At 44.8% G+C, this 27,140-nt stretch overlaps 4 protein-coding genes across 5 annotated transcripts; 3 read left to right on the top strand and 1 right to left on the bottom strand.

Moving 5' to 3' along the window:
- Positions 1-1,916: 1,916 nt before the first annotated feature.
- LOC117853704 (auxin-responsive protein SAUR71) lies at positions 1,917-2,810 on the top strand. Its single transcript, XM_072292962.1, has one exon. The coding sequence runs from the start codon at positions 2,211-2,213 to the stop codon at positions 2,511-2,513; it is 303 nt and encodes a 100-aa protein (XP_072149063.1). The 5' UTR covers positions 1,917-2,210; the 3' UTR covers positions 2,514-2,810.
- Positions 2,811-11,260: 8,450 nt separating this feature from the next.
- On the top strand, positions 11,261-17,991 carry LOC117853743 (twinkle homolog protein, chloroplastic/mitochondrial). Of its 2 annotated transcripts, none has more exons than XM_034736032.2 (21): positions 11,261-11,601; positions 12,124-12,254; positions 13,409-13,464; positions 13,581-13,638; positions 13,724-13,867; positions 14,015-14,098; positions 14,189-14,269; positions 14,347-14,412; positions 14,517-14,630; positions 14,718-14,765; positions 14,861-14,946; positions 15,038-15,098; positions 15,211-15,393; positions 15,793-15,924; positions 16,003-16,064; positions 16,205-16,261; positions 16,425-16,556; positions 16,717-16,813; positions 16,894-17,028; positions 17,138-17,205; positions 17,315-17,991. In XM_034736032.2, exons 1-21 carry the CDS (start codon positions 11,328-11,330, stop codon positions 17,496-17,498), a joined length of 2,253 nt encoding a protein of 750 aa, XP_034591923.1. In that variant the 5' UTR covers positions 11,261-11,327; the 3' UTR covers positions 17,499-17,991. The 2 variants fall into 2 exon arrangements, with proteins under 2 accessions (XP_034591923.1, XP_034591922.1); XM_034736031.2 differs by having other exon boundaries at positions 11,267-11,601; positions 16,205-16,288.
- Positions 17,992-18,919: 928 nt separating this feature from the next.
- Positions 18,920-21,131, top strand: LOC117853744 (patellin-4). The gene is made up of 4 exons (XM_034736033.2): positions 18,920-20,115; positions 20,200-20,324; positions 20,432-20,576; positions 20,671-21,131. Exons 1-4 carry the CDS (start codon positions 19,060-19,062, stop codon positions 20,932-20,934), a joined length of 1,590 nt encoding a protein of 529 aa, XP_034591924.1. The 5' UTR covers positions 18,920-19,059; the 3' UTR covers positions 20,935-21,131.
- Positions 21,132-21,532: 401 nt separating this feature from the next.
- LOC117853745 (tubulin beta-1 chain) lies at positions 21,533-24,185 on the bottom strand. Its single transcript, XM_034736034.2, has 3 exons — positions 23,664-24,185; positions 23,115-23,384; positions 21,533-22,417 (listed from the first exon to the last, which is right to left on the bottom strand). Exons 1-3 carry the CDS (start codon positions 24,055-24,057, stop codon positions 21,744-21,746), a joined length of 1,338 nt encoding a protein of 445 aa, XP_034591925.1. The 5' UTR covers positions 24,058-24,185; the 3' UTR covers positions 21,533-21,743.
- Positions 24,186-27,140: the final 2,955 nt, after the last annotated feature.

Here is a 27,140-nt window from a genome sequence, read left to right as displayed (position 1 = left end):
AAATTTAGTCTGTCGATCAATCAATCAATCAATTGACTACTTACACAAATGGTATATGCAATTCGAGTGAAAATGCTGTTCCTCTCTGTCGATAAACTGAGCCTCGCCATTGCTGGTTCGGGATCGGACGACTCTTGTTCCTTTTTTTCTCATCCACCGGCTTGACGATGTGACTATTCGGCCGTTGGGCAACTCATTCCAATCAATCATATAAAGTTTAGTCACGTTTTGAAAAACAGGGGAATTTGGTTTTGTTATGCATACTTGCCCCTTTTGCATAGGCAATCCAAATTGTTTGTTCAGCTTGCATATAAAATAATATACTCCACGGACTTAACCAGATTGGCAGAACCAATTAGCCATGTTTGTTCTTTTTTTTTATTTGCGTGTGAGGCAAATAAGGCAATCCAACTTATTTGTTGAACTTGCATAAAGAAAACATACTCCATTGATTTAACAATATTATTAGCATAACCAAATAGCAATGTTTTATCATTGACTTTTTTTTTTCTTTCGGATTCAATGAATATCTAGGTGTCCTTCATTGTCTGCACCATGCTTACATTCGTGGTCCTTCCAAAATGTGCGTGTTAGCTTGCGAGTGGCGGTCGGTCGTCGCTCGCTTTGCGCCGGCAACAATTTCAAGCCCACCTTTACATACCAGCTCGCACGTTCAGGAACCCAGAAAGTCCACGCTAGACCAAAAGGTAAGAGAATTTCATGATACATGTGCAACCGATCGGCTGTCCTTTAGCTGCCGCGTGGAGGGAGTTAGGTCACTATCAAATCCACTAATCCAGAGTTCCAGACCCATACAAAGATTTGGTTCTGCTAATCTTGTTTGTTTAATCGACTGAATCTACAAGAATGCTGCTCAGACTAGATCACTCATCATCATGTGGCCTTAATTAAGGGGGTGTTTGGGGGAGGGGGTTAAATTAATCCCCGTCACATTGAATGTTTGGATACTAATTAGGAGTATTAAACCTAGACTAATTACAAAACTAATTACACAACCTCTAGGCTAAATCGCGAGACGAATCTATTACGCCTAATTAGTCCATGATTTGACAATGTGGTGCTACAGTAACCATTCGCTAATGATGGATTAATTAGGCCTAATAGATTCGTCTCACGATTTAGCCTAGGGGTTCTGTAATTAGTTTTGTAATTACTTTATGTTTAGTCCTCCTAATTAGTATCCGAACATCCGATGTGACAGGACTAAAATTTAACCTCCAGTATCCAAACGCCCCTTGAGTCGCCTTCTACCTTTAATTTTGCTCGTGCTCGAGGCTACTATTTGCTAGCATCACTCATCACTAGCATCGATGGTTTTAAGCTGCAAGGTCGCCTAAACGTTGAATTTAGGCATATATCTCCGCTTTTGAGAATACCGTGGACGCCACAATAAAGATTTCAAAGAACAACCAAATTAATCTGATACGGTGATAATAAGCTGGTTGTTTGTCTATTTCCTCACAAAAATAATATCATTTTGGTATACCATCCCATCTAAACAGTGCTCATTTTGGTATACCATCCCATCTAAACAGTGCATCAAATTTCTAGATAAGACGGTATACCATCCCATCAAAACAGTGTGTCAAATTCCTAGATAAGACGCATCCTCGTAGCTAGCGTGCTGCTCCCTCATTCTAAATTGTAGGTCGTTTTCACTTTTCTAGATTTATATATATTATTATGCATCTATCAATTTACATAATAATATATATAAACCTAAAAAAGTTAAAATGACATACAATTTGTAACGGAAGGAGTAGCATGCAACAAATCCACATCTATCTTCAATTCCCGCATTGTCAAAGAGGAAATTCAAGGCTCTCTTAACTTTCAAAGATGCTCATGATAGCCAGCATTTTTTAAACCCACTGCGTGCGTGGTCTCCGCTGACTCCAGGGCAACGCCAGGCCCCCAATTCTCTCTCTCAGGAGTTAGGACGCACGCGCACGCTCACTGGCCCATCGGTTACTTCCCCATCATCTCCTTCGCATGCCCTCGCCGGCCTGCCCTAGCCCTATAAAAGCAGCTCGCCAGAGGCCGGCCAAGCGCGCACAGCCAACGCAACCCACACGCATGCAGATCAAGGTTTAGCTATAGCTGCGTAGTGCGTGCACCGGCGACCCTCGCCGTCGTCTTCACCGTCGTCGGCTGATCGTAGGACGCACACCGGCGTACGTACGTCGACGATGAGGGAGCTGATGCGGCGCCTGAGCTTCTCGGACCGCGTCAGCGACGGCAGCGGCGGCGTTCCGCGCGGGTGCGTGCCGGTGCTGGTGTGCGACGGCGGCGGCGACGGCGAGGGCGAGCGGTTCGTGGTGCGCGTGGAGGCGCTGCGGCACCCGTCGTTCGCGGCGCTCCTGGAGATGGCGGCGCAGGAGTTCGGGTACAAGCAGGAGGGCGTCCTCCGGGTGCCCTGCGACGTCCGCCACTTCAAGGACGTCCTCGCCGCCGTCTCCGCCGTCTCCTCGCCGCGCTCTACTAGGAAGTAGGAACTGATCCGTTCTTTAACTAAGGGAGGCATGCATCGGATCTGAATTAAGAGCCTAACGTGTTAATTACGCATTAGCTTAGTGCTGATGATGGTTGGGATATACTAGAATTAGTGCTTACTTTCCTGTTCTTTCCGCTCTTCTTCGTGTTGATTATTTGGTTTCTTGGTTCGGACAAGATCGACGACGGAGAGGATTTGCTAGGTACATGCATCGGCGCATTGCAGTGCGCGTGTAATTAAGATCAGGCCTCCTGTCAATGTTCATGGGAATAATGGATGGTGTTCACTCTGCACATATACTTCTCTTATGATATTGGTTTCATTCCTGCATTGTATAACGAAATCTGAAGGAATCAAGTTTTCAAGTCAAGTTTTAAGAGCAGAGTACGTAGGTTTTCAAGTTAGTACGCAGTGGAGTCAAGTTTTCAGTAATGTCCTAGCGCGGCGCGCGTATCGCCGTCTGGTGTGCAGATTCTCCCCGACGGTGCTAGTACATTTGAGTTAGTTTTGTACCTCCTATTTCATAAATGGTGAAGACTAGTCCCTAGTCAGAGTGGAATCCAATAAATGTATATAGAACAGATTTTTCTGAAGACTCGATCACAAATACTCCATAGGGAAGTCGGTCAACAGCGAAGTGGTGAGTGGCTGATTGTGTCTGTACTTTGTTTAGCAAAAAGAATAGACAATTGCGACAACACGGGGACATCTCCAGCTACCTAAGTCCAGCACCAATGTAACAAACTAACAATAAAGTTTGTTTCATGGAAAACAAATTCCAGTTCAAATCCCCTTGATAGTGTACTCACACACTAGCACTCGGAATTTATCCCTAGCCGTCGTTGCTCACCTTAATTCAATGATAAATTGCTAATCCTATAGGAAGAGAGCGGAATTACCGTACATGTAATGATTATTGCTACTTGTACGGTTGGACTTGGGACATGATCATGCAGTAATAATTAGTAAGGGCAGAAACTTTTTAAAGTAACAGTGTACATATTCCGCAATGATATCATCTACTCCCTCCGTCCCAAATTATAGGTCGTTTTGACTTTATTAGATTCATAGATTTTGTTATGCACTTAGACATACACTATGTCTAGATGTATAATAATATCTATGTATCTAGAAAAGTCAAAACGACATATAATTTGAAACGGAGGGAGTACGTACTATTGGGATTTTCAGCGTGTAGTATGCTTTGGTATTGGCCATGTGCCCCCCTAACCCCTGTTACGATTGTTTTGTGAATCTTTTTGAGCTGTTACCGCCACACTGGCGCAATAATACAAATGGATGATCTCTAGTTCTCAACTAGGTGGTAGAAAACTAGCAGCAGGCCATCTCATTTCATCCCTATTGTTGTTTCTCCTTTTTTTTGGGGAAAATTTAAGGAGGAGGAAAGTTGTAGTAGTGACGTACTAGGTGTACATGTATGGAAGTTTCTAGACATGCAAGTGCATCATGTATTCGTTGCATTCCAAATGACTAGGGCGTTTAGTACCGTAAAGAAGTTTCAATATCGCACCTAAAACTCCTGACCTTGTGAGGCTTCAACTCTCGTTCATACGTTTCCTCCTCTCTATTATTGATGATGTTCAACGCGATGCAATGTCTGACCGCTACATGTCAACGCCGACCAATACGAACAGATTGGCTGCCACACACTCACGTAGCCCCGATAGCACCGTACCATTTGAAAAAAAATGTACAACGAATCTAAAAGGATGGCACGTGCTATATGTCAAACTTTTGTTTGGGACACCAGTTCATCAACCCGTACTCCTTCACGGGCTACGAATTTTAAAAACTATAGTTATTTAAAAAATAGATTCTCTATCTAATAATCAAAATTATTTATTTGTGATTATTTATTTATTTAATATTCTTCTAACACTCCAATTTTGATTGATTTTAATTGGTACACTTTTTTCATCAAATTCATACTTTTTTCACTCACAATTATAACTACCACCATACATTACCGAGGTGGATAATTTATATGTCAGTATAGTTTTTATTATATTTTCTAAAAAATTACCCACATATGTCATTATAAAAATTACCCACAAATACTATTAGAATATTTTCACAACAATAGTGGTGGGTAAATTTTTAGAAAATATAATAGACAAATGGCTATGATTATTAAGTCTACAGGACTGATGCCACATGTTTATAAATTTTGTGACGATTTTCTAGTGTGTCTTGTTACAATTAATGTGTTGTCTTCAATTTTTTTTAAAAATAAGGGCACATAGCTTACGGCCAAAGTTGTTAACTTGAGCTCTCTCATTTGTTAAATAGGCTGATACAATACTTATATAGAAAAATATAATTATTATCTTCAACCTATTGTGATAGGTTTTAGTTAGTAATTACTCTACAACGTTTTCATTCACATTTAGAACCTTTTTTCACTTTCCATTGCAGGTATGTGCTTGAATTTATTTAATGGACTCTAAATTTGAGCTATATTTTAACATAAAAATCTATATTCTCATCACTTCCTCTATATATTTATAAATGGTGACACACATCATCACTACAAGAAACCTGTTAATTTATGATGAATTCTTCGTGATGGATTTATAGAACTATCATTAACGCTACACCATCTGATTTGTGAATTTTCATCACATATCTTCAAATGGCCCATCCATGCTCAAATTCAGGCCCGATTTCTGTGACGGACCTCGGTAACCATCATAGATTGAAAATAAAAATTGTCATAGATTTGATACCATACTTAACCACAATCTTGACAAAAAAAATACATTGCTTACTTAAAAAAACTTAGATGCGTTACTTTGTTTTCAAAAATATTGGTGCACTCCTAGGGAGGCAAAAAGGAAAACAAAACATATGGTAACTTGGGGGTATTGAACCTAGTACTTTACATAACAACTTCAAGTGTCTTACTACTAGGCTACACCAACACACAACCTCTCTCTATCGAGGTAGAAGCCTTACCACTACACAAGTTGTATTTTTGTGTTTAGTTGTGGCATTTTATTTTTAACATCTTATATTTGCGGCCGTGGTGTGCTTGATACAGCCACTAATCACCACGCGGCACTGCAGGCTTGGCTAAGCGGCGATGCCACGGATTGCGCTTCGCAATCTGCGCGCATTTGTTTCGGCCAATAGAGTTGTGCCACCTAGAGGAGCTAAAAAATGGGGGGGGGAATTGTAGTAGAAGTGGATTCGAACTAGGGACCTACCGCTCAACAAAGGCAACAATGAACTACAACGTTATTTGGTTAATCCAAAGCGAATCATACTATATAAAACAATAAGAATTTGGTTGATTCAGATGAAGAATAGATGAATAGTTCCTCTTTCTCTTTTTAATCTAGGATAAAAATTTGTACTTGGTATTTCTCCATCATAAGTAATCCAAATTTGATGCTTATTTTTTCTAAATTTTTCTAAAATCATACTCTTTCACTTAATGATGTTTGTTTGATGTAAATTTCTATTTCTTGGATCTTTTTTACATTGCTTGTCTTATTCCACCTAAGTACAAAATAGAAAAAACATTTTCCCCCAAACAATTCTAATGTAAGCTCATATTTTCCAATGTTAAGGTAAATATAAGGTTGTGTCCAAATTTGAGGTGCATACGAGTTTGAAAATGCTCCAAGGTATGAAAACTTCAATGTTTGAGTTAAGTTTTGTGAAACAACGTGAGAGATGTATCTATTTGTGAAGAATGTGTAGTCCCACTTTATTGAAATGATTCAATCTTTTTATGGCAAGCTTATGAACCCAAAATATGTTGCCATGTCAGTTTGTAGAATTGTTTGAGCAAATTTACATATTATTTCAATTATTCTATGGTAATTTGGAGATAGAAGGTTGAATTATCCCTAGCATAAAATTATTTTTTCATCTATCTCTAGGATATGAGCTACAATGGAACATATTAGGCAAAATATAATTTTTTTGCAATTTTTTTAATATTATTCGAGGTACACATAGTTCAATTTGGAATTACTATTGATAAGCACGTAGAAATTCATTTAAACCGTAGAAAATAGAAAATTGGTTCAAAAATTATTGAAACTCATACAAGACACCTTATACATAATCTATTACATTTAAAAAATATACTGGTGTATATACGTTATATTATTTTGCAAGTTACTTGACAAGTTGCGCTAAAATGGAAAAAGAAAATAAAAAATATTAAATCGTGAAATCTGCTGAGACAGACCCAATTTTGGCCCGTCTAACTGCTTTGGCCCATGAAAGTGCACAGCTTTTAGCCATTGGATCGAATAGACCGCTGCCTCCTCTCCCGTGCCTCGTCACCCTCTCCAGATCCATGCACCGCCAACCCCATGCAAGTGCCAGGACGGGGCGCCGCCGCTCCCCATCGGCACGAGCACCGGGCAGGCCCCCACGGCCCCATCAGTGTCGGGGCTTGGGCGGAGCGCCTCCCCATCTGAGCCGGGGCTGGGGCCGAGCGTCGCCGCTTCCCAGCGGCGGCCAACGGCAGCTTCTCCCTTGCTCTCGGTGGAGGCGGCGCTCTAGCGCTCTCCCTCCACAAAAACGAGGCAGCTCCCATCACCAGCAGCAACACACCCCTCTCCATCTCCACGAAATCCCAGGTCCCGTCAGCCCCAACTCAACACCATGAACTAGCAAATCCCTCGCCTCTAAATCCCACCACTACCAGAACGTTCCCCTCTCCCAATCCCATCCCAAGATTCTGCAAATCGAAGATGTGCAACCTCCTGGCACTGCTGATGGACAAGGAGAATGTTACGGAGAAGTAGATATGCAACCTTTTCACCTTCCTGAATTAGAGCTCAATCTTTTTGCTCTGCGTCTTCTTCGACGACAACGACGAACTGTTGCTGTTCTATTTCTTCTACGACCTCTACTTCTGCTGCTCATCTTCCTGCATCAAACTCCAAGATCCAGATTTGCATCTACCTCTTTACGTGAGAAGCTCTCCCTCTCTTATGTTCTGTTCCTTGCTCTATTTTTTTAGTACTGTCTTGCTAATATCCTAAACTGATAGTTTATACTCTAAATTGAATGGCTGTGGTAGATTCTAGAGGCACAAATGATAAACTGTGAGATAAATCTGGTAGTGTTTTAGTGCCAGTTGTTTGTTTACCTATGTCAGTTTTGATTTCTGTTTCTTTTCTTCAGATGACAAATCCAATTTAACGAATATCTTTGCTTCAAATTCTAGTCAAACTGCAGCTTTTATGATCTGTATATCTTGGGTGTGCTGAGATAAACTGTATTTCAGAGAGGGAGCTTGCTATTGCTTTTGTCATTAGGTATCCTTGTAGTAAATTATTTAACCTAAACAGCTCCTCCTATTCAGCATACAAATAATAATATATTGTTTATTCAATACATGACCTTAGTTTATTCAGATCAAGCTCCTGCTATTCACAATAGTATATTTTTGCAGCGCTTGAACTTGAAGATAGATCAAGCTCATGACACAAAGGCGATGGAGAAGCAAGACAGATAAAGCTCATGACACAAAGGAGATGGAGAAGCTCAACGTGACTTTTGCTCTCGTGACTTGTGGGCCTGATGGTATTATGCCATGGTGCATTGCTTTGATGTTAGATGAAAAAATGTCTGATGATGAATGAAAGCTTGAGATATTGTATCTGATTTGATGTTTCACTAAATTATGATAAATGGGTTGAAAAACTGTGTATTGGGCTGAAATTCGTATTATGATAAATAGGTTGAAAAACCGTTTCAAATTTGGTCGGCTGAATTTTTATGAACTGTGTTAGTGGGCTAGAATTTGAGTGGGCACGATTGAAATTAATAGTGGGTTGAAAAAATTAGCCCAGCTTATAGGCCTACTTCTCAAATGGGCCCTTGATGATGTCAACATCCACACCAGCATCCATATCATCATCATTGTCCACGTCATTATCCATCTCAGCAGCTACATCAATGTCCATGTTATCCGTTGGTGATGTTGGTGATGTGGCTGTTTAATCTATGATGATCTATGTGGCACCTGTGTATGACATTTATTTTTGCCACTAACGTAGGGCTGAGCGGGCCTGAGACTATTTTATGACTAATTAGAAACGTCACGAATTATTTTGATCTGTGACAATTACGCAAGAAACATCACGGGGTGTAATTTGTGAGTTTAATACATGACAATATGCGAAATCGTCGAAGACACTACTTTATGATGGTTTTTTAGCGATCTGTGATGAAAATTTTCCGTCATAGATTAATAGGTTTCACATGCATGTGTATATACCTTAATTATTATTATGTATAGTGCAAGAATAGACAATTTAAAATCGTATATTGATGTACCTTTGGGTATACTTTTAATAATAGCATATGTGGGTGATTTAGATACAATTATTTTTTTATAATGTTAGTGGTAGGCAATTCTGGAAATTTAAGGAGTTATTTTAAATTATTTTTTATAATGGCATAGGTGGGTAATTTAGATGAAGATTAGGGTGTTACTTTAATTTATTTTATATAATGGTAGAGGTGGGTAATTTAATTTAGATATAGATTTAGTGGGTTATTTTAGACTATTTTCATAATAGCATATGTGGGTAATTTTTTAGAAAATATAATAGATCCAATGACTATGATGATTGAGCCTATCTAATTGATGGCTAGATGTTTTGCTTTTTTAAGAGAATTTTTAGAATTTCTCTGTTTTTCTATGGTGTCTTCAATTAGTAATAGTAAGATAAAATTATACTAGAAAGAGATCTTATGCTACTAACTTCTCTGGATGGCCACATCTCTCTCTCTGCGGTCTCGAGCGTAAGGCTCACGGCCGATTGACTGTTTGAATGGACTCAGCCCTCAGGGCTCAGGCGAACGGCCCCATTGCCTAACGTCAAGCTGAAGCTGGTGTAGATATTATATTTATATACAGGAGCACGTTTCCAATTGACGGAGCCGTACATCTGGAAGAGCCAGAGGTTCAGCTGCTACGGTGGCGGATGATGGCGACGATCAGGAAGTTCGATCGGTGCTCTTGGGGAGGACATCCGTGGCGGCCGCCGACGATTCTTCGCTCCAGTTTCTACAGCCCTGCTGCTGATGATTTTACATCTGGAGCTTGGACGTCTAATCTTTGGTAAAAAGGGAACGCAGACCATGGGTGAAAACGTACATGGAGAGAGAGAGAGAGAGAGTCAGAGAGACCAAGTTCGACTCAGCTTCGGTCACGACTCGACTGAGAGAGATTAGAGATAAGCATGCAGGTAATAACACCTTGAGCACGTCACAGTCTCGTCAGTGGAGGCAGTATTTTGCACGGCTGCTGTTTCTCTGCGGAGGGTTGGAATTCAAGCGCGCGCCGCGCCAGTCGTCTGCTCGTGTTGAATGGATGCGACGGGACGGAGCCCTCTGGTCTAGCACGCCTCTACGGCGCGGCGGCTCGGCGACGACGGCGAGATGCGCCGCGATTGGAGCTTCGGAAGAGGAATCAAACTTGCATGGGCGCGTGCTTGCGCGTGGAATTGAGGAGCGAGCCTTGGGCCGTGCCTGCCAAGAGAGATTGGTAGGCTACCGTGTGGGCCGTGGCTCCGATGATAGATAGGCCGGTAGAAAAATAGTTTGGTAATCTCAAAAAAGAAAAGAAAAAAAGTTTGGCCACCAGGCCGAATTGACCCGGAAAACCTATCCACGTAGGAACACATTGAACCTAATTTGGAGCTTTCCAATCAATTTTATCAAAGCAATTCTGTCTGCTAGAATAACAAAAAAGCGTGGGTAAGAAATGAGATCCATCGTATGCATCAAATCTAAACCTTAACTCCCACCCCCTACCTCCCTTGCCTGCGCCGCCGCCCCCGCTGGCGCCGTCACGGCCCGCCACCCTGCATTGCCGCCCTCGCCGACCCCTGTGTCGCCCCTACCTGCGCGCATGCTCGTCGGCAGCCGGATCCGGAGAAGAAGGCGCGGCTGGCGGCAAAAAAGAAAAATCAAGAATTTTTTTAAAAATGTTGAAACAATTAAAAAATATTGGATCAACTTTTCTTGAAAATTTTTTGGCGTAATTTTTTTTCAAAAAATGTTGAATTCAACTTTCTAAAGAAATGTTGGCTCAACTTTTTTGAAAAATGTTGGTTCAACTTTTTGAAACAAATGGTGGTCCAACTTTTTTAAAAAATGTTGAACAATATTTTTATCCAACATTTTTTTAGTGGGCCATCATCAAATGAGAGGGTTGGGGAAGAAGGTGAGAAAGAAGAAGATAAGATTGAGATGGACTTTGGTGGCTAAAAATTTCAACTTCTATCTATCTTCCACGAGATAAATAGGAGCCCCGAATTGACCATAAAGCCACAAATTTTGTTCAGTTTTCAACCTTCAGCGCAAAAATTAATTTGTACAGTATTGCTAAGTATCGTATCGTTTTTCATAATCGAATCGAACGGCGTCTTCTCTTCTGCCGAGTTCGCCGTTCCAAAATTTCTCGAACCCACCTTTTTTTTTAGGAACTTCTCAAACCCACCTGACAGTTTGGATTCACGGAGGTAGCCTCAATTCATAACAGCCTCTGGACATTGGGACCCACCTGTAAGGCACGGGCGCACCCCGGGAACGGGAACATCGCCCGGCCAAAACCCTAAACCCCCTCCCCACCCAATCCGAAAATCCTCGGCTCTGCCCCTCTCCTCTCTCTTTCCTTCTTCCCCAAGACCCCCAACCCCCCCCCCCCCCCCCCCCCCCCCCCCCCCTCCTCCGCTCGCTGCTCCGCTCCGCCCCATGCGTCCCCGCCCCTGACCCAGCAAGGCTGCCGAGACCCCTACCCGCCGTCCCCGTGATGCCCCCGCGGCTGTCCCTCCACTCGCTGCTCCTCATGGCCGCCTCCGCCTCCTCCTCCGCCGCCGCGGCCGGCGGGGACTCGGGTCTCCTCCTCGCCGCGCGCCGCCGCCTCCCCGTCGCCGCGGCCGCGGCCGCCGCGGGGGGCCACCGCATCCGGCTGCTCCACTCCTTCGCGGGGGGCCGCGTCACCAGGCGGCTCGAGGTGGCCTGCTGCGTCCGGAGCGCCCCGGGCGCGCGGCCCGCGGGACCCGTCACCGTGCGCTCCAGGAACGGTAATATGCGCTGTGCTACTCTGGAACACTCGTTGCTCTGAAAGTTTGAAGTGGGTCTGTTGCTCCTTTGGATTGGGAGATGAGCACCCGGGAAACTGTGCTAATTTGCACGTTTGATATACCAATTTGTTGCCTATTGTAATATCTTTGACCTCTAGATAGCTATGGCGTGCTGTGTTCTTGTGTCCCCTTGAGAGCTCACACTTGAAAAATGCTTCTGGTAATGTCACTAGTTGGCATTGGAATTATAGCAGAGCAACTCAGTGAACAGTGAACCTTGATTTTAAATGTTCTTAGAACTGTAAGTTAAGTGGAGTTGGGTGTTAAGTTAATTGGTGGTACGCCGCACTGGCTATGCTGCCAAATTTCACTGTTCCAGTAGTTTAGGTGATCACATCGTCTACTTAAGCTGCTAGTACCTTTTGACAGTGTAATTATTTTCATTCTGGTTATAACTCATAACAACTGGATGCAGATTCCTAGTTGGTTTTTAATCTTTGTGATGTCTGTTCGACATAACAGTTCATTCGGAGAACAACTACAAGGCTGCATCTGAGGAGAGACTTGGGCAGCTCGTTCAGAAGTTGAAAAGTGAAGGTATTAATCCCAAGCAGTGGAGGCTTGGAAATTTTCAGCGCATGATGTGCCCCAAGGTAGGATGCATGTGGTTTCTTTTACAACCTTACTGCACTGCTTCCATTTGACTTCCTTTTTATGAATTATACATAGCTTTAAAACTAAGCAATCTTTTCCATTACGGGCACTGCCCTGATTTCATTACTTGAACAAGCAACGAAATTACAAAGTCAGTACATGTCTTAACAGAATGCTCAGCAACTCAAGGGCTAAGCCACCCAGCTGAAACCAAACCCCTTAAGATAAATATAGCACTAAGCCTTATTACATTTTAGTCTTCCTTTCTCAGCTCACATGATAAGGCAACAAAATTCAGATGACATACGACATATATCTGAAGATTGGACATACTACTCTATTGGCAAGATAACTGAATTGAACTCAACTTTTGCCTCACATCTTCCTCGATGACATCTTTTTACTGCAGCAAGACCACACCCGTGTCCGCCGTTGGAGCCTCCTGTGGGTGGAAGCTCAGCGCCACTGACTTGAGTGCTTCAGCTCCAGCCTCCAGAGCCTCTCTGTCTCCCTCCTGTTGTAACTCTGCCCAAAAGAAAATAAAAGATGAAGCTAAGCAGATGATCTCAGTAGGAGATCTTACTAGTTTCTTTTCAAAACAAACAGAGTTTCTAGATCGCCATATTGCCCAACATATCCCAGCTAGACCAACCATATGAAAACGGTTGCCTCCAGGCATAGATCTGTCAGCCCAAACCCAGAACTGATCAAAGGAACCTGGTCTGCAGGTCGCCCCAACAACAAAGGCAACCAAACTCACAAACAAATTTAGCCATAGAGCATTCAAAAACAAGTGATTAACAGATTCATTTTCAGAGAAAAAGGAACATTTCACATCGCCATGCCAGTTTCGTCGAATCAGGTTGTCCTTAGTTAGGATAGCGTTTTGTTGCACTAGCCACATGAATATTTTTATTTTTAGGGGGATTTTGGCTTTCCAAATCTTATCTGATTTAAGATACGAAGGATGGTAATAAATTGTTCCCGAGAAGTGACCATCGCTAAATCACACATTGAAATTGTTTAGATTCAAGATAACATGTTAACCTGGACGCAACATGGATGTATAATTTCTTTTTAGTGATCCATTGTGTTTTTGATATTGAGCTATCTAGCAAAAATGATGATGTATAACTTTCCTTATGTTCGCCAGTGCAATGGTGGATCTAATGAGGAGTTGAGCCTCAGTGTCTACATCCGAATGGATGGGTGAGTTGTCACATATCACATCTGAATATATGATTTTATTGGTTAGAGTTGTTTCTTCAGCTATATACTTCAGGGGCTGCCTCTCTCCTGATCTTCATTCTATGTTATTTCGTCAGTACGAACGCAACATGGACTTGTTTTAGATCGACATGTGGGTGGAGAGGTTTTATCCAGGTGCGTACACCAAAAGAATGAAAAAAATGAATTAAGAAACCATCTTGATGTCATTCCTTCTCTCTCTCCCTCTCTATCTATCTAGCCTGATGGAGTTCCCAAGGTATCCCAAGCGAAAGGTGACATAGAAAGTGAAACGGATCAAGAGGTCGAAGCTAACAAGGCAGCAAAAAAGGTTTACAGAAAAATCAGCGAAGAGGACCTCAATCTTGAGCCACTTTGCGATGAGGTAATTAACGATTGCTACTTATATATGACAGAATTGGTGTTTTGTAAACCATGAAAGTAAAACTAAAAACCAGATGCTATTTTTTCTTTTACTTTTGATTTGATGTATACTAATGAAATCATTTGTATCTACAAAATGCTTTGGCAGCTTGTAACGTACTTTTCTGAGAGAAGGATATCCGCGGAAACACTTCGAAGGAATAAAGTAATGCAACGTAAATGGAAAAATAAGGTATAGCTCTACTGCTGTGGCAGTTGTAGTTTGGTCGCATCAGCTGTTGTAATAGGATTATAATTTATAAGCATGTTCCCCCATTTGCAGATATCCATTGCTTTCACCTACAGACGTGATGGTGTTGTTGTTGGCTGCAAATACAGGGAAGTTGATAAGAAATTTTCACAGGTTTGTGGTCCTCTTCCTCTTTGCAATGTATTAGTTTTGCTATATTATTATCAATATGCATTTTTCCTATGTGTCAGGAGGCAAACACGGAGAAAATTTTTTATGGTCTGGATGATATAAAGCGTGCACAAGATATTATCATTGTATGCTCATGATCTCCCATTGGATTTACAGTTAAATTTGCCCAGAAAATTTATTCAACCCATTTGATTCCATGTTTGCAATTTTTTTTTGTTTGGCATTTCAGGTTGAGGGTGAAATTGACAAGCTGTCGATGGATGAAGCTGGCTATCGTAATTGTGTTAGCGTGCCTGATGGTGCACCACCAAAAGTATCCAGTAAAATCCCAGACAAAGAGCAGGTTAGAACTATTTTCTGGTATTGCTAAAAGTAAATCTCTATCGACAATCTGTGACCTAACGTCTGCATACATTCTCTGTAAAGCTAGGATAAGAAGTATCAATATCTGTGGAACTGCAAAGACTATCTTGACTCGGTGAGAGTTTTCTTCAGAATTCAATCATGTATAAACTTATTTTCTGAAGCACACAGGTATCACTCTGCTGACTTTGTTCTGGCACATGGGAATAGACATCTAGGATAATACTTGCCACCGATGCTGATCCTCCAGGCCAGGCTCTGGCTGAAGAACTTGCTCGTCGACTTGGTAAAGAAAGGTTTGTGCATCAGCAAGCATTAACCTTTGTGAAAAACTATGCAACATTTTTTTTTTCATTTTCTTTTTTCTAATTCATTTGATGCAATCAGATGTTGGAGAGTTAAGTGGCCAAAGAAGAATGAGACAGATACTTGCAAAGATGCAAATGAGGTTTGTTAATTGTTATGGAACACATGGGTTCATTTCACGTGTTCATGAATCAGTATCTGAAACTTGGCTCTGATGCCTTTTGTCATTATGTAACACGTCTTTTGACCTACAGGTACTGATGTTTTTAGGTCCGCAAGCATTGAGAAAGGTTATAGAAGACGCGGAACTGTATCCTATAAGAGGCCTTTTTGCATTCAAAGATTTCTTCCCCGAGATTGATAATTACTATCTTGGAACCCATGGGGATGAGCTTGGTATTCATACTGGATGGAAATCTATGGATGACCTTTACAAGGTAACTTTTAGTTGCATTTCAATATTCCTTATTCTTTATGTTGAAGGTTGGTTCTCAAGCAGAAGTTTGCTTTCTTCTTTATTTTAAGAGTACAATATTTTGTTTATTTCATCACAGAAGGTTTCCTTCGCTGACTGAAGTTGAATTTGGCAATCTGTTTGCTTTATTGAACCTGTAGAAGTTGATTTTTTTTATCTGGCTAAAATTCAATGAGAGAAGTCCGTCATCCTTTTGTCTGTGGCCCATTAATATCACCTGAACAATATGACTTGCATTGCATGGTTAGTGAGCACAGAATAGATGGCCTACACTGCCATGGAGCATATGGGGGATGTAATTGCAGTTTGCCATTCATTACCAGCAATGTGTCACATTGTCCTATTGTTTTGCCCTTTTCAGGTTGTGCCTGGGGAGTTGACTGTAGTAACAGGAGTACCAAATTCTGGTAAAAGTGAGTGGATTGATGCGTTGTTGTGCAATATAAACAAAGAAAGTGGGTGGAAATTTGTTCTGTGCTCAATGGAAAACAAGGCAAGCCATTGTTAGTATTTGATGTCAGCTAACTAATCTCATTGGACGCTTTCAAATAACGGAGCTTTTGGTGTTTAGGTCAGGGAGCATGCTAGGAAACTCTTAGAGAAGCGCATTAAGAAACCATTCTTTGATGCTAGGTAAGTTGTCTGCATTAGTGTCCCTAAAGTTTATCTCATTAATTATCTCTGTTAGAGGATCATTGGTACTTTCATTGTGTTTGTTTGGTTAAGATGATTATTTTGAGTTGGTTAAGCACTTTTTGTTTTTGTTACTGCAGGTATGGTGGGTCTGCAGAGCGAATGACTCCTGATGAATTTGAAGCAGGAAAACAATGGTTGAATGAAACTTTTCATCTTATCCGGTATTTATCAAATTTGATAGTAGATCTGCCACTTTCTTGAGTTTCTCTTAATTTGCTGGAATGTACCTTCTCTCCAATCATATGCTTCTCTTGAAAGATGGTACGTGTCTTCATATTTAAATGTTTCTTGTTACAGGTGTGAAGATGATAGCCTTCCATCTATTAATTGGGTTCTTGACCTTGCGAAAGCTGCAGTTCTAAGACATGGAGTGCGTGGTCTTGTGATTGACCCTTACAACGAACTTGACCATCAGCGCCCCTCAAACCAGTAAGCATTACTTTACCTCTCTGAAGCATGATGGCCATTTACAGATTTGTTGATAATTGTTATTCATGTGTGTTATAAAATATCTTTTCCCCAATAAGCTTATTGTAGCTTTGTTAGTATTTATATATGCTGTCAAGTCACATTATTGTGTCATTAACAGAACAGAGACAGAGTACGTCAGCCAGATTCTTACCAAGATTAAGCGCTTTGCTCAACACCATTCATGTCATGTATGGTTTGTTGCTCATCCTAGACAGGTAATCAAACTGTACATAATCAGTTATCAGTTTTGTTGACATCCAATGAGGTCTTATTTGGAGTTCATGTTCTCTGCTAGCTCCATAACTGGAATGGAGGCCCACCAAATATGTATGACATAAGTGGAAGTGCACATTTCATAAACAAATGTGATAATGGAATTGTGATCCACAGAAACAGGGATAAAAATGCAGGCCCTCTTGATGTCGTGCAGGTTACATTTGCTTATCCTTGCTTCAATCTAATTCTGTATTTGTTTTATTTCTGTGGAGATTTAATGATGTTCCTAACTCTCTGTTCTATTATCTGGGTTGTTATTGTAGGTTTGTGTGAGGAAGGTGCGGAACAAAGTGATTGGACAAATAGGAGATGCTTTCTTGACATATGACCGGTGTGTCCTTTATTTTTTATGTTGAAGTTTCTTGAGCATGGATTGTCTTTATCAAGTCATCAAACTACATGGCTCAGCGAATCGCCAAATTTAACATTTTTTCCTACAGGGTTACTGGTCAATTCAGGGATGCTGGTAAAGCCACCATAGCAGCCGCAACGGCAGCAACAGCACAAACCGCAACGCGAAAAAACAGTTATGGAAAGAGTACAAAGGACAATGTGGCATATGAGATGCCAGTTCCGCATGTGGCTGAAGATGACTCGGTTTCTGGTCTAGACTCTCTCTTTTAGGTCGGCCTTCTGCTGAAGACTAACTGCCTGGCACAATCCTTAATCCTGAATTCAGTTTGCTCGGGTTTCAATGGTTCAGAAGAAATGGACATGTTCTTGGGTGTTTTTCTCTACTTGTGTCAATTGGCGCAAGTGAGATGGCACCATTGTTTCTGGGGATGGCCTGTTGCAGCTAGGTTCACTGTTCACCTCATACATAGCGTACTTATCTCTAGTTCTTCTGTGATATGGCACTCATGAGTTGGGTTGGAAACCTCAAGTGCCTACTGTTCCTGCTGCAAATGGGGTTGGAGGCTAACCTCACTCGGATGGATACAAGAAATTGGCGGGGTGGTGTATAGTAAGCTTATGTAATTAATTGCCACACCAGAAGCTAGCACAATGAGCAGCTGGGTTATCATGTAGGCCTTTACAAAAATTGTAGCAGTTGGACGGGCATCAATTGATATCTGTTCACACTTCTATACACCTGACCTAGTGACCTGGGAACCTATATTTAATGTGCCAGAATTGTGAAATCAGGTGTTCGTTTCTTCGACCGGACACATGCCATGCAATCTATCAACCATGTGCCGAGCATTTTAAATTGGCCACCTCCCCCGTCAACCTGTTTTGGAACTGGATTGGCCCCTGCCTGTGCTGTGTGGAAGCTGCAACCATGAACGAATGCTTCCAAAATCTCAAATCATTTGGTCCTTTACCCCCTTTGCATAGATTATAATTGTGGATTCTGCTCTTTCCTTGTCATTTTGGCTGTCAGTGCTTGGCAACCAGCTGCACATGAGGGCAAAAACTTAGCAACCAGGAAGGGCATGCCACATAGGCACCACCTGGTCAGTAGCTTTGCTCTGTACATTTGTACCTGTAACCTACATCTGTTGCAGCTGTGTGGTGTGGGCAATGTGTTCTTGTTCTTTGCCAAGCCAGAGTGCCAGACCACCTTGCCTTGGCCAGCTTGTAAATCCTGCATGATTGCACACTAAATCCTAATAACACAGCACTATGAAGTTGTGAACATGACTTTGTCTTGAGCTGCATAGCTGTCCAGTCAAAGACCAAGCTGTCAGATTAGCAATCAGGCCCCCCAAAAAAGGGGAGAACAGCCTTGCATATGCCATCACAGCTGCAGCACAGCACAGGCCATCTCTGTTCTCTGCTATCTTCTTTAGCTTTTGTAGCCACTAGTAAACAAAGCAAGCTATAACAAGCTAGCCGTTGGCAGGTTGGGTTGGGGGGCTGGACGTGCACCACCGCAAAAGCAAAGCCAACGCCCGCCTGGCGCAGCCCACGGGCCCCACGAGCCCAACGGACCGACCCAACGGCTCCCTCCCTCTCTACCCGCCTACCTGTCGCCACCCCATTGGTCGCCCCCGCCGTAGCCGTTGCGCCGTTGCCTCCCTCACTATATAGCCGTTTCTTCCCTCTCCTCCCCTCTCCACTCGACTCTCTCTCTCTCTCCTCATCGCCGCCGCCGCCGCCTCCATTGATTGCTGGGGGATCTGCGCACCTGCTTCCTGCCGAGTTATTGTGCTCGGTGTTGCGTGTTGTGACTGTGAGCGCCATGGCCGTGGAGGCTGTGTCAGGGAACCGCGGAGAGGCGGTGGCGCCGGCGAAGGAGGTGAGCGCCAAGGAGGCGGTTGCGGTGTCCAAGAACGCGTCGTTCAGGGAGGAGAGCAACTTCCTCGATGACCTCAAGGAAAGCGAGCGGAAGGCGCTCGCCGAGCTCCGCGACAAGGTCGAGGCCGCCATCGTTGAGGGCAAGCTGTTCGACGACGGCAAGCCGGAGGTGAAGGAGAAGGAGGACGCCAAGAAGAAGGCTGAGAAGGCGCCTGAGGAGAAGAAAGAGGAGGAGGAAGTGAAGAATGAGCCCGAAGCCGAGGAGAAGAAGGAGGAGGAGGGCGGCAAGAAGGAGGCTGAAGCCGAGGGCAAGCAAGAGGAGGAGGAAAGCAAGGAAGAGGCTGAGAAGGAGGCGGAAGAGGAGGAAGGCAAGAAGGAGGAGGCCGAGAAGAAGGAAGCCGGCGAGGGCGAGAAGGTTGCGGCTGCGGCGGCGGAGGAGGAGAAACCGGCGGTGGCCGTCGTCGTCGACAAGGACATCGCCCTGTGGGGCGTGCCGCTGCTCCCGAGCAAGGGCGACGAGGCCACCGACGTCGTGCTCCTCAAGTTCCTCCGCGCGCGCGACTTCAAGGCCGGCGCCGCGTTCGAGATGCTCCGCCGCACCCTCCGCTGGCGCAGGGACTGGCCCGGCTTCAGCGCCGGCGCCGACGCCGACGCCGACGCCGACCTCCCGGAGGAGCTCGCGGGCGCGTGCTACCTCGACGGCGCCGACCGCGAGGGCCACCCGGTGTGCTACAACGCGATGGGCGTGTTCACCGACGACGCCGTGTACAAGAAGGCGCTCGGCTCCGAGGAAGGCAAGGCGCGGTTCCTCCGCTGGCGGGTGCGCGCCATGGAGAGCCACGTCGCCGAGCTGGACTTCAAGCCCGGCGGGGCCGCGTCGCTGCTGCAGGTGACGGACCTCAAGAACTCGCCGGGACCGGCCAAGAAGGACTTCCGCGTCGCCGTCAAGCAGGTGCTCGACCTGTTCCAGGACAACTACCCCGAGCTCGTCGCAAGAAACGTGAGTACCGATCATCAAAAGAAATTTCTTCTCAGGCCGACGCGTGTGATTTAATATGTTTTCTTTGTATGATTTAACCTGCAGATCTTGATCAACGTGCCGTTCTGGTACTACGCGTTCAGCACCCTGTTCTACCCGTTCCTGACGCAGCGGACCAAGAGCAAGTTCGTCATTGCTCGCCCGTCCAAGGTCACTGAGACCCTCCTCAAGTAAGTAAATCGTAAAGCCTGTCTTGTTGCCATGCCTGCAAGAAGCAATGTTAGCTTTGTGCGTAATTTCGAACAATTTTTGACAAACATTGTTCCCCTTTCTGAAGGTACATTCCGATTGAGGCCATCCCGGTGAAGTACGGCGGCCTGAAGCGCGACAGCGACACCGAGTTCTCCGCCGATGACAGCGAGGTCACTGAGCTAACAGTAAAGGGAAGCTCCACCGAGACCATCGAGATCGAAGCCACTGAGGTACCGCACTGACATACATTGAAGAAGTTTCTTCAGACAATTCAGGCCGGGATGCAGAGTTGTTCTGACGGAATTGTGTTTGGTCTTGATCCAGGCTGATGCCACCCTGACATGGGACCTGACGGTGCTGGGCTGGGAGGTGAACTACAAGGAGGAGTTCGTGCCTGCCGACGAGGGCTCCTACACCATCATCGTCAGGAAGGGCAAGAAGATGGGGGCCGGCGAGGAGGCGGTCCGCAACTCCTTCCGCGCCGGCGAGCCTGGCAAGGTGGTGCTCACCGTCGAGAACACCTCGCACAAGAAGAAGAAGGTGCTGTTCAGGTACAAGGCCAAGAGTCCCTGCGCCAAGAAGTGCTGAGCTCGATCGGAACAAGATGCAACCGAATTCTTTGGAGGCTGAGAGATGTGCTGAGAATTGATCGTGTGGAATTCTTTGTGTGTGTAAGAGAGAGGAGAGTACATTGTTTGTGTTCATGTGCTGATTATTTGAGGGGTGGTTGTTGCGGCATGGCATTCATTACCTGAGAATAGAAAGAAGAGTTGGTATCACAAAAATTCCATGTGCTTCATTGAGCAATCGAGCGTTCACCAATCACCATGGTCCGTCCGTCCTCTGCTTCAACCAAGCTGTCTATGATCTGCGGTATCATCGGGCCTGGGTGTCCACTCCAATTGTTCTGTGTTGCTTCAACCAAGCTAATGCGCAATTGTGATGGTTTCTTACTTCCTTGCAAACGTTACTCTTCGATTTTGTTGGAGGAATTGGCATCTTCGATTTCATCGGAAGATTTGTGGTAATATTGGTGCGAATGCATCAGATCTTCCAACTTAACACACGTAAATTCTATCGCATAAACACAAATAATCGAAGCTTTTAACATAAACTGCCGATGCACCACCGAACATATTACTGATGAATTCTACTAATGCATAAGACACTTGTAATGCTGGAGTAATGGTATAACAACAATGATTTAAGCTACCTCATAGAAATAACAGCTTGAGCAACATAAACACAAAGAAATGCAGTTTTTTCACCACAACATCGCATTCATAAGAAATACCACCCACCTATCACCTAACATCACCACAAGCACCTCAAGCGACATAATGACTAACAGCGATACAAGGGATATCACATCTGTAGCAAGCACAGGGAAAGGTAGCTTATTCAGCAATCTCCTCTTCCTCCTCCTCATACTCCTCTTCATCCTCCGCCGTGGCATCCTGGTACTGCTGGTACTCGGCCACCAGGTCGTTCATGTTGCTCTCAGCCTCAGTGAACTCCATCTCGTCCATGCCCTCACCCGTGTACCAGTGCAAGAAGGCCTTCCTCCTGAACATGGCTGTGAACTGCTCGCTCACGCGGCGGAACATCTCCTGGATGGAGGTCGAGTTGCCGATGAACGTGGACGCCATCTTCAGGCCCTTGGGCGGGATGTCACACACACTCGACTTCACGTTGTTGGGGATCCACTCAACAAAGTACGATGAGTTCTTGTTCTGCACGTTCAGCATCTGCTCATCCACTTCCTTGGTGCTCATCTTCCCACGGAACATGGCGGATGCAGTGAGGTAGCGGCCATGGCGAGGGTCAGCAGCACACATCATGTTCTTGGAGTCCCACATTTGCTGGGTCAGCTCTGGTACAGTGAGGGCACGGTACTGCTGGGAGCCCCGCGAGGTCAGTGGAGCAAATCCAACCATGAAGAAGTGTAGACGTGGGAAGGGGATCAGGTTCACTGCAAGCTTCCGGAGGTCAGAATTCAGCTGACCAGGGAAGCGCAGGCAGCATGTGACACCACTCATGGTTGCAGAGATAAGGTGGTTGAGATCACCAACTGCACCATAAAAGACAAGGTTAAAGGAAGTGCCAACTAGAGCACCAAAATACTTGCATGTACAACAATAACAACCAGATTATGACAGTGGCATATTACTTTGGGCGTCTAAGATAACAATATGGACTAGAATATTAATTAGAAGACAAGCAAGGATGAACAATATCAACCCCCTACAACATTACACACAGTGACACCATTCAATTTAAACAATTTATTGGTTGAGTGATTACATGTATATAACAAGTTGAGTGTTTACATGTATATAGCAAGTAGAATAGAAAAAACTGTGTATTGGCAATACATGAGTTAAGCATGTTTCCAAAGCATAGTCAACAACTACTCTGCTTGTGCTGCATTCCAGGGAAAAAGAAATGAATGCAATGTAAAAATCATAACACTCCTCAGAATCACAGCTCGCATATTATTATTAACAGGATTATCAGCACCAAGCATGAACAGGCATATCATTGTGTAACCAATTCGCAGAACATAAGCAAACCAGCTATTATACTATCAACAATAGAAGTTGGGATAGAAAATCACTGATCATCATGTTGCAAACACATAAGCAAACAAATTTCTTCTATGAACCAGAACGTGCCACCTAAATATCAACAACAGAAGCTGAAGAAATGCAAAAATTGAACTGTAAACATTTTGAACGACATAAAGCTGAAGAGCATTCAGCACTTACAGGTTGGTGTTGCAAGCTTGAGCGTGCGGAAGCAGATGTCATAGAGAGCCTCATTGTCGAGCACCATGCACTCATCCGCGTTCTCAACAAGCTGGTGCACGGAGAGCGTGGCGTTGTAGGGCTCCACGACAGTATCAGACACTTTGGGCGACGGGAAGACAGAGAATGTCAGCATCATCCTGTCCGGGTACTCCTCCCTGATCTTGGAGATGAGCAGTGTGCCCATTCCTGAGCCAGTACCTCCTCCCAGCGAGTGGCAGACCTGGAAACCTGCAGTAAGGAGAAAATGCATACTGAATAACTAGGCCTGGCAGCTATCTAACTCAACAATCACTCAAGGACTACATGTAACCTCTAAAATGGCCATGAATTAACCGCTCAATTTGAAGAAATTCTCGTGAACCGCTTAGATCTAGGTCCTAAAGTTCAGATCTACTAGCTCAGAACAAGCGCAATGCCGCATAAAACCTTAGATCCAGAAGGCACGCGGCTCCAGAAACCGAAATGAAAATGGGGGAAAACATCAGATCCGGCTAGATACACACATACCTTGGAGGCAGTCGCAGTTCTCGGCCTCCTTGCGGACGACGTCGAGCACGGAGTCGATGAGCTCTGCGCCCTCGGTGTAGTGTCCCTTCGCCCAGTTGTTGCCGGCGCCGGACTGGCCGAAGACGAAGTTGTCGGGGCGGAAGATCTGGCCGTAGGGTCCCGAGCGCACCGAGTCCATGGTCCCGGGCTCGAGGTCCATGAGCACGGCGCGCGGGACGAACCGGCCGCCGCCGGCCTCGTTGTAGTAGACGTTGATCCGCTCGAGCTGGAGGTCGGAGTCGCCGGCGTACTTGCCGGTGTGGTCGATGCCGTGCTCGTCGCAGATCACCTCCCAGAACTTGGCCCCGATCTGGTTGCCGCACTGGCCGCCCTGGATGTGGAGGATCTCTCTCATGGCGCCGGGTTGGGGGGCGGGGCGGGGCAGCGGCGGCGGGTGAGGGCTAGGGTTCCGGCGAGGCGGTGGGGTTTGGGAGGTTTGGGGAGGCGGAGCGCGGAGTGAAGTGTGGAGGGGTAGGAGAGGGGTGGGAAGAGATTTTATTGGAGCGCACCAGAACTGAAATGCGGTGGGCCATTTTAAATACAGTAGATTTTTTCCCCGTACAAAGATATCCAGAAAAATCTTTTGAAACACGCGTTTTTTTTTTCTTTCGAATTTCAAACGGGATCGTCATTTTGGATGGTGACCGTTACGTATATATTTTTTTACTATTTTGCCCTGCAAAACGGACGGAGGATCTGATGTGTCGCCGACGCCCCCGACGTCGATGCGCCAGCGACCGTACGGTTGGAAAAGGCACAAAGCGCCAGCGCGCGCATCGCAATCCACATGAGCCGCTGGCTGGGCCTGGGCCAAAAGCGCAGGGGGCGCATCACGTGGCCCGTGAAAGCGGAAGGGGGCCCTGGCTGGATGGATACGCGCGCGCGCACATCGCCGCCATAGCCGGCCGGCCGGCGTCCGGTGAGCTGTCGTCGTCGCCGAGATCTCTGCACTTGCAAGTTAGGTATATACTTGGATTGGATTCCAAGCTACGCCAACAACCATTAGTGAGCAACCGTACTTGATCTAGCAGAAGCTTGTGACAAGCTGAGGCGTTAAACAGCTTCACTGCCATTGAAGTGCCTCTTCAACACCGATGTAACGGGAGAGAGACAGAGATTAAAAAGGCAAACAGAAACGCGCTGATCCAGTAACTTGGCGATTTTTGACCGATCGCCACTTGATGGCAGGCAATTGACTGTCCAATTACTTCAGTTTCGTTTCAGCATCCATGTACATTCATTCTGTTCGTAATCGTGTACTATATATAGCCCGGTTCGATCAATCGCAATGTACTGAATTACTGCTCTGCTCCGTGGAAGCTGCAGCAGCAAATCTCGCTCGAGCATTGCAACAAGCTGTCGACGTCGAGGGCAAGCTCTCGATCGCACCGGAGCTAATGGCCCGCGTCGTTCTTGTCGCCGCGCTCGTGCTCTACGCAGCCGTCGCCGTGGCTCACGCCACCCGCGTGCTCGAGTACGAGCCAGCCAACGCCAGGTTCGGCGAGGGGCCTACCGGCCAACTGGCGGCGGAAGCCGTGTCGCCGTCGTCGGCACAACACGTCGCGCCGCCTGCGGTTCCCGGCGGCGGCCGGGACCAGGAGGGAGGCAGCGCGATCGCCGACATCCTGTGGTTCGTGCTCAGGTGGGCGAACGAGGCACCCGCCGGCGACAGGCGGAAGGACTACTGACGAGCTTGATCTACGAGTAGGAAGTGATTGGGTGGTGACGAAAGTTAAACTCTCGCGTCTCGTCGTCTTGGCCTCTTTGATTTACTTCTGATGGTTAATAAATCTCGTTAGTTTTCAACATTAGCAAGAGCTGCTCTCTTTCTGCCCAGTTCGTTTCCTCTTGATATGCTAATTTTTTGATATTTTATTTTAAAATAAATAGATATAAATATTTATGTTCAATCGTGTCATTTAACAGACTAAGGTATCATCTACTCCCTCCATCCCGAACATAGTGCATAGTTGGCTATATATCTGGACAAACCATTGTCCAAATATACATGGTAAGGAATGCCCATTGCCTCGTAAGCCCTTGCATATGCTGGTTTTCTTGCTCCCTTTATCCTCCACGTCCCTCTCCAACCTTTGAATGACCATCTTGTGGCTGCCGCTACCCTCAAGTTTCCCCCATCATGTACCAAATCTATTCCTCTGCTGCTGGATCCAAATAGATACTCCATCTACCCGATGTTCTCTATGTCTCTCACTATCAACTTTTTCGAACATCAGCAACAACTACGCTAGCTGGATTTTGGAGGACAGACGACCACTGGGCAGGTGCAAATTTCCACCCATTAGTCTGGCTTTGATTGCTAGCCCTACTCGTCAACAGCTGTGGAGGTTGGCGGCAGCTATGGAGGTCGGCAGCAGCCAACAGTGTTGATTGAATATGCAATTTGACCCCCTCTCTAGCTCTATGCCCTTCCTCCCTTCCTCCCCTCCCTCTTTCTCTCTAGAAGGCTCTAGTGATGATGGTTGCCGTGATTAGAATTGTGTCAGGTCAAGTGTGGTGGCCTCATTATTGGGCGGCCACCATGTTTCTCGAGGGTTCTTATTCTCACGTGTCCTTATATTCGATTATCGCTAGTGCGGATATGCCCTCTTCCATGATGATTTTGTCTCTAGGATCCATTATTTGTTTCTTTCTCCTTCAAATCTAACACATACACCATGATTTTTAGTGGATTCCATCTTCTAGCCCTCAATGTTGCATGAAGTTAGCAAACGTTCATGGTGCAAAGTTGTTGCCGCTGACATCCACAATTCTGATGTTCCATTTATGCATTATGCCTTTGTTATGGTCCAACATAGGTGTCTCTACTCTTCTATCCACGGCCCTAAGCTTCTGACTAAAGTCCCTAGGGAGGTTTGGCCCTCAATGTTGCACAAAGTTAGCACACGTTCATGGTGCAAGTTGGTGCTGCTGACATCCACACTTCCGATGTTCGATTTATGCACTATGCCTCAGCTGTCGTCCGACGTATACGCCTCCACTCTTCTATCTCGCAGCTCTAAGCTGCCGACTAAAGTCCATCAAGAGGTTAGGTATGGCTCGTTGCAAAAGCTATGTGGCCTTAAAATCGAATGAATCAGTACATGGGTTCTCTTTTCTAATACTACACACTACTATCATAAATCCAATAATGTACATATTCTTTTTTCATTAGTATGGTAATTTCTAAACTATCTCGATGAATGTGATGAATTGTTAATATTATAGTATTAAAATAATAATAGATTATACTAAAGGACAACGCAAGACAAAAATAAAGAAATAGGGAAGATTGTTTGCAACTGGTTTTATTTTGTTTCATTTTGCTGAAAAATAAAAGGTGTTTGGTATGAAGATGTAAAAAGATAGATTAGAACCCCTCGATCATGCAAGGATGCGATACTTACATACAAAAAAGCAAAAATATTTAAAATGGGT

This window comes from Setaria viridis, chromosome 4 (assembly GCF_005286985.2).
Source record: "Setaria viridis chromosome 4, Setaria_viridis_v4.0, whole genome shotgun sequence".
NCBI lineage: Eukaryota > Viridiplantae > Streptophyta > Magnoliopsida > Poales > Poaceae > Setaria > Setaria viridis.
This window is presented reverse-complemented; position numbering and strand designations above follow the sequence as displayed.

What these genes read in the sequence shown, in the direction of transcription:
- LOC117853704 (XM_072292962.1), top strand. Translation starts at nt 2,211, where the DNA reads ATGAGGGAGCTGATGCGGCGCCTGAGCTTCTCGGACCGCGTCAGCGAC.
- LOC117853743 (XM_034736031.2), top strand. Translation starts at nt 11,328, where the DNA reads ATGCCCCCGCGGCTGTCCCTCCACTCGCTGCTCCTCATGGCCGCCTCC. An exon ending in CGTCGACTTGGTAAAGAAAG is followed by an intron (nt 14,947 to 15,037) that starts GTTTGTGCATCA and finishes TGATGCAATCAG; the next exon opens with ATGTTGGAGAGTTAAGTGGC. An exon ending in GAAACTTTTCATCTTATCCG is followed by an intron (nt 16,289 to 16,424) that starts GTATTTATCAAA and finishes TTCTTGTTACAG; the next exon opens with GTGTGAAGATGATAGCCTTC.
- LOC117853744 (XM_034736033.2), top strand. Translation starts at nt 19,060, where the DNA reads ATGGCCGTGGAGGCTGTGTCAGGGAACCGCGGAGAGGCGGTGGCGCCG. An exon ending in CCGAGCTCGTCGCAAGAAAC is followed by an intron (nt 20,116 to 20,199) that starts GTGAGTACCGAT and finishes TTTAACCTGCAG; the next exon opens with ATCTTGATCAACGTGCCGTT. An exon ending in TCGAGATCGAAGCCACTGAG is followed by an intron (nt 20,577 to 20,670) that starts GTACCGCACTGA and finishes GTCTTGATCCAG; the next exon opens with GCTGATGCCACCCTGACATG.
- LOC117853745 (XM_034736034.2), bottom strand. Translation starts at nt 24,057, where the DNA reads ATGAGAGAGATCCTCCACATCCAGGGCGGCCAGTGCGGCAACCAGATC. An exon ending in GAACTGCGACTGCCTCCAAG is followed by an intron (nt 23,385 to 23,663) that starts GTATGTGTGTAT and finishes TCCTTACTGCAG; the next exon opens with GTTTCCAGGTCTGCCACTCG. An exon ending in CAAGCTTGCAACACCAACCT is followed by an intron (nt 22,418 to 23,114) that starts GTAAGTGCTGAA and finishes TTTATGGTGCAG; the next exon opens with TTGGTGATCTCAACCACCTT.